This window comes from Zophobas morio, unplaced genomic scaffold (genome assembly GCF_036711695.1).
Source record: "Zophobas morio isolate AGI-343-1 ecotype UQ-CSIRO unplaced genomic scaffold, CSIRO_AGI_Zmor_V1 ptg000027l, whole genome shotgun sequence".
Classification (NCBI taxonomy): Eukaryota; Metazoa; Arthropoda; class Insecta; order Coleoptera; family Tenebrionidae; genus Zophobas; species Zophobas morio.
In genome coordinates this window covers 70,707-81,400 of record NW_026972132.1, presented here as the reverse complement: position 1 = coordinate 81,400, position 10,694 = coordinate 70,707, and the positions used below count along the sequence as shown (strand labels likewise).

Genomic DNA, 10,694 nt, shown 5'->3' with positions numbered 1-10,694 from the left:
TATCAATTAGCAACGGAATCATTAAAATGTGAAAAATTGGTTTGAAGAACTTGGAAAACTTAAAAAACTTTGGAAACATAAAAACTTGAGGAATTCCAGATACTTGAAGAACTTGACAAGTTTAAACCCGAAAAAGCTGAGACCCGAGAAGCTTGACAATATTAAAAACTTTGGAAACTTTAGAAACTTTGTATGTTTGACACTCTTAGAAAATTTGTCAAAATGAGCATTATCAATTAGCAATGGAATCATTAAAATGTGAAAAATTTGTTTGAAGAACTTGGAAAAGTTAAAAAACTTTGGAAACTTAAAAACATGAAGTGTTCGAGACACTTGAAGAACTTGACAACTTTAAACCCAAAAAAAGCCGAGACCCGAGAAGTTTTACAATAATGAAAACTTGGAAACTTTAGAAACTTTGTATGGTTGACAAACTTATAAAACTTCAGAAGGCTTAAAAGAGTTAGTAGCAATTTAGCAAATTTTAAACCCTTGGAATTTGGAAGACTCCAAAAATTTGAGCAACTTGAGGAAATTCCGAAACTTGAAAAACTTCAGAAATTTCAGTCTCCTGATTGCCAAAATGAGCATTATCAATTAGCAATGAAATCACTAAAATGTGAAAAATTGGTTTGAAGAATTTGGAAAACTTAAAAAATTTTGGAAACTTAAAAACGTGAGGAATTCGAGACACTTGAAGAACTTGACAACTTTAAACCCATAAAAAGCTGAGACCCGAGAAGCTTGACAATTTTGAAAACTTTGGGAACTTTAGTAGATTTAAAAGAGTTAGTAGCAATTTAGCAAACTTTAAACCCTTGGAACTTGGAAGACTCCAAAAATCTGAGCAAGTTGTGGAAATTAAGAAACTTGAAAAACTTGAAAAACTTCAGAAATTTCAGTTTTTGTGATTGCCAAAATGAGCATTATCAATTAGCAACGGAATCATTAAAATGTGAAAAATTGGTTTGAAGAACTTGGAAAACTTAAAAAACTTTGGAAACTTAAAAGCATGAGGTATTCGAGACACTTGAAGAACTTGACAAATTTAAATCCAAAAAAAGCTGAGACCCGAGAAGCTTGAAAATATTGAAAACTTTGGAAACTTTAGAAACTTTGTATGTTTGACAAACTTAGAAAATTTTAGAAGACTAAAAAAGTTAGTGCCAATTTAGCAAACTTTAAACCCTTGGAATTTGGAAGACTCCAAAAATTTGAGTAACTTGAGGAAATTCAGAAACTTGAATACCTTGAAAAACTCTAGAAATTTCAGTCTTCTGATTGCCAAAATGAGCATTATCAATTAGCAATGAAATCAATAAAATGTGAAAAATTGGTTTGAAGTATTTGGAAAACTTAAAAAATTTTGGAAACTTAAAAACGTGAGGAATTCGAGACACTTGAAGAACTTGACAACTTTAAACCCATAAAAAGCTCAGACCCGAGAAGCTTGACAATTTTGAAAATTTTTGGAACCTTTAGAAACTTCGTATGTTTGACAAACTTAGAAAACTTTAGAAGATATAAAAGAGTTCGTAGCAATTTAGCAAACTTTAAACCCTTGGAAGTTGGAAGACTCCAAAAATTTGAGCAACTTGAGGAAATTAATAAAATTGAAAAACTTGAAAAACTTCAGAAATTTCAGTTTTCTGATTGCCAAAATGAGCATTTTCAATTAGCAATTAAATCATTAAAATGTGAAAAATTGGTTTGAAGAACTTGGAAAACTTAAAAAACTTTGGAAATTTAAAAACATGAGGAATTCGAGACACTTGAAGAACTTGACAACTTTAAACCCAAAAAAAGCTGAGACCCGAGAAGCTTGAGGATATCGAACAATTTGGAAACTTTAGAAACTTTGTATGTTTGACACACTTAGAAAACCTTGGAAGATTTAAAAGAGTTAGTAGCAATTTTGCAAATTTTAAACCCTTGGAGGTTGGAAGACTCCAAAAATTTGAGCAACTTGAGCAAATTAAGAAACATGAAAAACTTGAAAAAATTCAGAAATTTCAGTCTTCTGATTGCCAAAATGAGCATTATCAATTGGCAATGAAATCATTAACATGTGAAAAATTGGTTTGAAGAATTTGGAGAACTTAAAAAATTTTGGAAACTTAAAAACGTGAGGAATTCGAGACACTTGAAGAACTTGACAACTTTAAACCCGAAAAAACTGAGAACCGAGAAGCTTGACAATATTGACAACTTGGAAACTTTAGAAACTTTGTATGTTTGACAAACTTAGAAAACTTTAGAAGACTAAAAAAGTTAGTAGCAATTTAGCAAACTTTAAACCCTTGGAAGTTGGAACACTCCAAAAATTTGAGTAAATTGAGGAAATTCAGGAACTTGAATTCTTTGAAAAACTCTAGAAATTTCAGTCCTCTGATTGCCAAAATGAGCAATATCAATTGGCAATGAAATCATTAAAATGTGAAAAATTGGTTGGAAGAACTTGGAAAACGTAAAAAACTTTGGAAACTTAAAAACATGAGGTATTCGAGACACTTGAAGAACTTGACAACTAAACACGAAAAGGCTGAGACCCGAGAAGCTTGACATTATTGAAAATTTTGGAAACTTTAGAAACTTTGTATGTTTGACAAATTTAGAAAACATTAGAAGATTTAAAAGAGTTAGTAGCAATTTAGCAAACTTTAAACCCTTGGAAGTTGGAAGACTCCAAAAATTTGAGCAGCTTGAGGAAATTAAGAAACTTGAAAAACTTGAAAAACTTCAGAAATTTCAGACTTCTGACTGCCAAATTGAGCATTATCTATTAGCAATAAAATCACTAAAATGTGAAAAATTGGTTTGAAGAATTTGGAGAACTTAAAAAATTTTGGAAACTTAAAAACGTGAGGAATTCGAGACACTTGAAGAACTTGACAACTTTAAACCCAAAAAAAGCTGAGACCCGAGAAGCTTGACAATTTTGAAAACTTTGGAAACTTCAGAAACTTTGTATGTTTGACATACTTAGAAAACCTTAGAAGATTTAAAAGAGTTAGTAGCAATTTAGCAAACTTTAAACCCTTGGAAGTTGGAAGACTCCAAAAATTTGAGCAACTTGGGGAAATTAAGAAACTTGAAAAACTTGAAAAACTTCAGAAATTTTAGTTTTCTGATTGCCAAAATCAGCATTTTCAATTAGCTATGAAATCATTAAAATGTGAAAAATTGGTTTGAATAACTTGGTAAACTTAAAACACTTTGGAAACTTAAAAACATGAGGTATTCGAGACACTTGAAGAACTTGACAACTTTAAACACGAAAAGGCTGAGACCCGTGAACCTTGAAAATATTGAAAACTTTGGAAACTTTAGAAACATTGTGTGTTTGACAAACTTAGAAAACTTTAGAAGATTTAAAAGAGTTAGTAGCAATTTAGCAAACTTTAAACCCTTGGAAGTTGGAAGACTCCAAAAATTTGAGTACTTGAAGAAATTCAGAAACTTGAAAAACTTCAGAAATTTCAGTCTTCTGATTGCCAAAATGACCATTATCAATTAGCAATGGAATCACTAAAATGTGAAAAATTGGTTTGAAGTACTTGGAAAACGTAAAAAACTTTGGAAACTTAAAAACGTGAGGAATTCGAGACACTTGAAGAACTTTACAAGTTTAAACCCGAAAAAGCTGAGACCCGACAAGCTTGACAATATTGAAAACTTTGGAAACTCTAGAAACTTTGTATGTTTGACACACTTATAAAACTTTAGAAGATTTAAAAGAGTTAGTAGCAATTTAGCAAACTTTAAACCCTTCGAACTTGGAAGACTCCAAAAATTTGAGCAACTTGAGGATATTAAGAAACTTGAAAAACTTGAAAATCTTCAGAAATTTCAATCTTCTAATTGCCAAAATGAGCATTATCAATTAGCAATGAAATCAATAAAATCTGAAAAATTGGTTTGAAGAACTTGGAAAACTTAAAAAACTTTGGAAACTTAAAAACATGAGGTATTCGAGACACTTGAAGAACTTGACAACTTTAAATCCAAAAAAAGCTGAGACCCGAGAAGCTTGAGGATATCGAACAATTTGGAAACTTTAGAAACTTTGTATGTTTGACAAACTTAGAAAACTTTAGAAGATTTAAAAGAGTTAGTAGCAATTTACCAAACTTTAAACCCTTGGAAGCTGGAAGACTTCAAAAATATGAGCAGCTTGAGAAAATTAAGAAACTTGAAAAACTTGAAAAACTTCAGAAATTTCAGTCTTCTGATTGCCAAAATGAGCATTATCAATTAGCAATGAAATCACTAAACTGTGAAAAATTGGTTTGAAGAATTTGGAAAACTTAAAAATTTTTGGAAACTTAAAAACGTGAGGAATTCGAGACACTTGAAGAACTTGACAACTTTAAACCCATAAAAAGCCGAGACACGAGAAGTTTTACAATATTGAAAACTTGGAAACTTTAGAAACTTTGTATGTTTGACAAACTTAGAAAACTTTAGAAGATTTAAAAGAGTTAGTAGCAATTTAGCAAACTTTAAACCCTTGGAACTTGGAAGACCCCAAAAATTTGAGCAAATTGAGGAAATTAAGAAACTTGAAAAACCTGAAAACCTTCAGAAATTTCGGTCTTCTGATTGCCAAAATGAGCATTATCAACTAGCAATGAAATCATTAAAATATAAAAATTGATTTGAAGAATTTGGGAAACTTAAAAAACTTTGGAAACTTAAAAACATGAGGTATTCGAGACGCTTGAAGAACTTGACAAGTTTAAACCCAAAAAAAGCTGAGACCCGAAAAGCTTGACAATAATGAAAACTTTGGAAACTTTAGAAAATTTGTTTGACAAACTTAGAAAACTTTAGAAGATTTAAAAGAGTTAGTAGCAATTTAGCAAACTTTAAACCATTGGAAATCGAAGACTCCAAAAATTTGAGTAATTAAGAAATTAAGAAACTTGAAAAACTTGAATAACTTCAGAAATTTCAGTCGTCTGATTGCCAAAATGAGCACTATCAATTGGCAATGAAATCATTAAAACGTGAAAAATTGGTTTGAAGAACTTGGAAAACTTAAAAAACTTTGGAAACTTAAAAACGTGAGGAATTCGAGACACTTGAAGAACTTGACAAGTTTAAACCCGAAAAAGCTGAAACCCGACAAGCTTGACAATATTGAAAACTTTGGAAACTTTAGAAACTTTGTACGTTTGACAAAATTAGAAAACTTTAGAAGATTTAAAAGAGTTAGTAGCAATTTAGCAAACTTTAAACCCTTGGAAGTTGGAAGACTCCAAAAATTTGCGCACCTTGAGGAAATTAAGAAACTTGAAAAGTTTGAAAAACTTCAGAGATTTCAGTCTTCTGATTGCCAAAATGAGCATTATCAATTAGCAATGAAATCTTGAAAATGTGAAAAATTGGTTTCAAGAACTTGGAAAACTTAAAAAACTTTGGAAATTTAAAAACGTGAGGAATATTCGAGACACTTTAAGAAATTGACAAGTTTAAACCCAAAAAAAGGAGACCCGAGAAACTTGACGATATTGAAAACTTTGGAAACTTTAGAAACTTTGTATGTTTGACAAACTTAGAAAACTTTAGAAGATTTAAAAGAGTTAGTAGCAATTTAGCAAACTTTAAACCCTTGGAAGTTAGAAGACCCCAAAAATTTGAGCAACTTGAAGAAATTAAGAATCTTGAAAAACTTCAGAAATTTCAATCTTCTAATTGCTAAAATGACGATTATAAATTATTTATAAAAACAATAAAATGTAAATAATTACTTTTAGGAACTTGGGAAACTTCAAAAACTTTCCGAACTTAAAAATCTGAGGAAGTCGAGCCTTTTGAAAACTTGAAAAACTTGAAATCCAAAAAACCGAAACTTGTAAAGTTTGACAATTTTGAAAATTTTGGGAGGTTTAGCAACTTTGCATATTTAACGAACTTGGGAATGATTACAAATTTTCAAAATATTTGTAGCAAATTAACAAACTTAAAACGCCTGGACGTTGGAGGACTCCAAAACCTTGAATAACTTGACGAAATTAAGAAACTTGAAAAACTTAAAAAACTTCCGAAATTTCAAATATGGATTATAAATTATTAATAAAAACAATAAAATGTAAACAGTTGGTTTCCGGAACTTGGAAAACTTCAAACACTTTGGAAACTTAAAAACTTGAGAAACTCGGGACATTTAAAGTCCTGAAAAATTGTGACTTGAAAAATTTTACAATCTTGAAAATTTTGGTAAAAAATTAGACATTTTAAAAACGTTGATAACAGTTTAACAAACTTAAAACGCCCGAAAGTTTGAAGACTTCAAAACTTTTAACAATTTGATGGAATTAAGAAACTTGAAAAATTTGAAAAACTTGAAAAACTTGAAAAACTTTAGAAACTTCTCTTGATTGCTAAAATAATAAAATCACCTTCAAAACTTAGAAAATTTCTAAACTTTGTTTAATTGAAAAACTTGGGAAATTTTAGGAACTTAAAAAGTGTTAGTCGCAATTTAAAACCCTTGGAAGTTGGAAAACTCCAAACTCTTGAACAACTTGAGGAAATTGGTAAACTTGAAAAACTTTGAAAACTTTAAAAATTTGAAAAATTGGAAATCGAATAATTTAAAAATCTAAACTATGAGAAATCTAATCATGAAAAGATGGAGAAATTAAGAAACAGAAATAGCCCAAACGAAAAGTTGAAAAGCTGAAATGTTGCGAAATCGAAAAATTGAAAAATCGAAAAATTAGGAAACCGAACAATCGGAAAATGGAAAAATCAAGCAATTGAAACATCAAAAATCAATAAACTGAAAACCGGGAAGCCGAAAAATCGAAAGTTCGAGCAATTAGAACATCAAAAGATCGAAAAATCTAAAATTAAAAAATTCGAAAAATAGAAAAATCAAAGACCTGAAAATTTAAAAACTAAGAAATCGGAGAACAGAAACACCAAAAAAATCGAAAATTGGAAATTCAAAAAATCGGAAAATCCTGAAATTGAAAAGTTGAGCAATTGAAATATTGAAAAATTGAGAAATCAAAAAGTCGATAGATCGATAAGTCGAAAAATCGCAAAATCGAAAATTTAAAAAATCAAAAAACTTGGAAAATCAAAGATCCGAAAAATTGAAAAATCCAAAAATCGAAACTCCGAAAATTCCAGAAATCGAGAAACGGGAAAAGGAAAAACCCGAAAAATCGAATATTCCAGAAATTGAAAAATCGAAAATTTAGAAATGGAAAACTTAACCAAACGGTAAACTGAAAACTAAAAAAATGGGGAACTCGAAAGAACGAAAAATTTTAAATTTAAACAATCGAAATGTTGAAAAATTGGAAAATCCAAAAATCAAAAAATTGAAAAATGGAGTATTTGAAAAATTGAAATATTGAGAAAAATAGAAACACGAAAAGCTCGAGAAATTGATAAATCGAAATAGTCCAAACAAAAAGTTAAAATTCGAAAAATTTAAAATTTAAAAAAGTTGATATACCGAAAAATTGAAACATTGAGAAATCGAAAAATTGAAAAAAACGTAATACACACAAGAATTCGATGAACTGAAAAATCGGGAGACGTCAAAATAAAAAAAACGAGAAATCGGAAAATTGAAAAATCTTAAGTTTAAAAAATCCAAATTTAAAAATCCCAAGTCGAAAAATTGGAAAAAACCGAAAAATTTCAAAATCGAATCATTCAAAAATTGTAACATTGAGAAATCGAAAATTGAAAAGATCAAGAAATCGAAATAGCCCAAACGAAAAATTAAAAATTGAAAAATTTTAAATTTAAAAAAATCGATAATTCGAATAATTGAAACACTGAAAAATCGAAAAATTAAAAAATATACAAATTGGACAATCGGAAAATGGAAATATCGGAATCTCGACAAATCAATAAAACGAAAAATTGAAAAATCGAGAAATCGAAACATCAAAAATCGAAAAACTGAAAAATTAAAAACTGAGAAGTTGCAAAATAGAACAATCTAGCCACCGAATTATCAAACAAATGAAAATCGAAAAATCTAAAATATCAAATGAAAAAATCGAGAAATTTCAAAGCTGAATCCGAAAATTGAAAAATAAAAAACCTGAAAAATAGAAAATTTCTAAACTTTGTTTATTTGACAAGCTTGGAAAATTTTAGGAATTTAAGAAATGTTAGTAGCAATTTAATAAACTTAACACTTGCAATATTATACTAAAATTTTTCTCGGTCATAGGTAGACATTTCACTAACTTTTTTCTCTTTTTTACTGTTTCTAAACTTGATTAATACCATCTTTTAGTTGTTTCTTAAAATTTAGTCTGATTCCAAAGTCGACTTAAAAAGAAATACCTGACTTTTAAATTGAACTTAATTTACAACAAAGAAAAATATGTTGTCAATACCAACTCACACCCTGTTCAGTTTGACATTTACGGTCAAACAACTGTCAAATAAAGTGTCAAAAACCTACAATGCCAACATCATTCTTTTAAAAATAAATTTCATGGCCCACTACATGGTTTTTTTGTTTTCATTCGAATCGTATAACCAGCTTACCAATTTAAAAAAACCAACAAACAAAGTGGCTATAAATTCCCCGACCTTTCTGCTCAAACATTATTTCACCATGAAACCCGTGTCCGCGTTGCTCCTCCTGGTCGTCTACACCCAAGCCGCCAAGTTTCGTGTGTTTGCAAAGTCACCTTCGACCCACCTTGATTATCTGTTTTGATTCCAGCTCCCAATTTCAAAAAATGCAACCGCAAAGAACCCGACCTGGACAAGTGTTTGAAGGAGGCGGCTCAAATCGGACTCACTCAGAGCGTCAAATACTACCCCCAAATCGGACTGCCGAGTTTCAACCCCCTGGAAGTGTCAGAACTGAAAATAGCACCTGGGAGCCAGTCGGTGGTGAACGTGGAACAGAATTTCAAAAACTGTAAATTCTACGGAATTAACGAAGCCAAAATTGACGAGTTTAAGTGAGTAGAAGGGTTGCGATGGGTGTGAGTGGTTGATGAAGGTTTGATTTTGAGGGGAAGTCCACCCATGGCAGAGGGGTGATTCCAGAAATTAAAATGTTGTGCGAGTACGAGGTGAACGGGAAGATTCTGCTTCTGGCGGTTGTGGGGTCAGGACCCAGCACCATCATTCTGAGTAAGTCATGGTTATTTTTTTTACCGGGTTAATTTTTTTTTTTTTTCAGAAAACGTAAACGTGACGGTGCATTTTGACTACGAAGAAGTACCAAAAAATGGGAAGACGTACGTTCATTTTACTACCAACAAAGTGACTTTGGACCCGGATTTTGTCTCTTTCAATTTTGAGAATCTGTTTAACGGGGATAAGCAATTAGGGGATGGGATTAATAAAGTTTTGAATGAGAATTACAGGGAGGTGTATGCTGATGTGAAGTCGGGGTACGAGGAAGGTCTGGGTTTAGTAGTGCAGCAAATTATCAATAATATGTTTTCGAAAGTATCGATGGAGGAGGCTTTGGATTAGTTTTGAATTTTTGTAAAGTATTTTTAGGTAGATTTTAATAAAATTTCAAATACCAACTCGTGTTTTTCTATAAATTAACAGATTTTTCTACTACTAATCGAGTACGTGATCGACTCTCCACTTTTCTCGATCTTTTATGACCCCTAGAGTACGAAAAAGTAGGTCTTCCGTTTCCGTCTGTCTGTCTGTCTGTCTACCGTCTATCTTACAGATCCCGATTTTTTGGAAAAAAGTCAAAATTGTATAATATTTTTCAAACGTTTTAAGGTTATCGTAAACATGATAAATCATTAATCAAAATTTATTAATATATCCCTTCCCAAAAACCTGATGACGTCATCTCAGAATTTTGCCGAATAAATCTGCTATTTTTGATGTCAGAGTTTGTTGTTTTTCATTTTCTTTAATTTTTCAATTTTGCGATTTTTCGATATTAGAGTTTTTCATTTTTCGGTTTTTCAGTTACTGAGATTTTATTTTTCGCATTTTCAGTATTTGTTGTCTCCATTTTGCAAATTGTTGATTTTTATTTTTCATTTGCCGACGATTTTTTATTTTCATTTTCCGATTTGATTTTTTGTTTTTTCATTTTCTTTATTTTTTCAATGATTCTTTGAAATTTTCAATTTCGCCATCTTTGGATTTCTCAATTACATATCCGATTTTCCTTTCTTCAATTTTCTATAGTTTGATTTTACAATATTTTGTTTTTCCGATTTTTTAAGTTCTCAATTTCAATTTTTTATATTTTTTAAAGTTTTTTATTTTTGATTTTTCAGTTTTATGATTTTGCAATTTCTCCACTTTTTTAACTCGAAAAATTGAAATTGAAAATTTATTCAGTTTTTCAAATTTTTATTCTTTGATTTTTCAATATTTACATTTTCCAAGTTTAAAATTTTCCAATTTCAATTTTTTTATTTCTCAATTAATTTTTTTTGCAATTTATTTAATTTTTAATCATTGGATTTTTCTATTTATTGTTTCTTCAATATTTTATTTCAAAGTTTGTTTTTATGCTTTGTCGTTTTTTATTTTTGATTTTTCAATTTTACAGTTTTGCATTTTTTTTATTCGAAAAATTGAAAAATCGAAAAATTGCAAAACGAAGAACTCAAGAAACGAAAAATCGAAATATCGAAAAACCAGAAATCGAGAAAATTACATATTGAAAAAATTAATGAAACGAAAAATTGGAAAACCCAAAAATTGTAAAA

At 29.9% G+C, this 10,694-nt stretch overlaps 1 protein-coding gene across 1 annotated transcript; it reads left to right on the top strand.

Moving 5' to 3' along the window:
- The first annotated feature begins 8,556 nt into the window (after positions 1-8,556).
- LOC135136824 (protein takeout-like) lies at positions 8,557-9,533 on the top strand. Its single transcript, XM_064066246.1, has 4 exons — positions 8,557-8,657; positions 8,711-8,954; positions 8,996-9,129; positions 9,179-9,533. Exons 1-4 carry the CDS (start codon positions 8,600-8,602, stop codon positions 9,475-9,477), a joined length of 735 nt encoding a protein of 244 aa, XP_063922316.1. The 5' UTR covers positions 8,557-8,599; the 3' UTR covers positions 9,478-9,533.
- Positions 9,534-10,694: the final 1,161 nt, after the last annotated feature.

Bases quoted from the DNA above. Each gene is read 5' to 3' on its own strand.
- LOC135136824 (XM_064066246.1), top strand. From the start codon at position 8,600: ATGAAACCCGTGTCCGCGTTGCTCCTCCTGGTCGTCTACACCCAAGCC. The intron at 8,658-8,710 runs GTGTGTTTGCAA...TTTTGATTCCAG, and splicing joins CACCCAAGCCGCCAAGTTTC to CTCCCAATTTCAAAAAATGC. The intron at 8,955-8,995 runs GTGAGTAGAAGG...TGGTTGATGAAG, and splicing joins GCCAAAATTGACGAGTTTAA to GTTTGATTTTGAGGGGAAGT.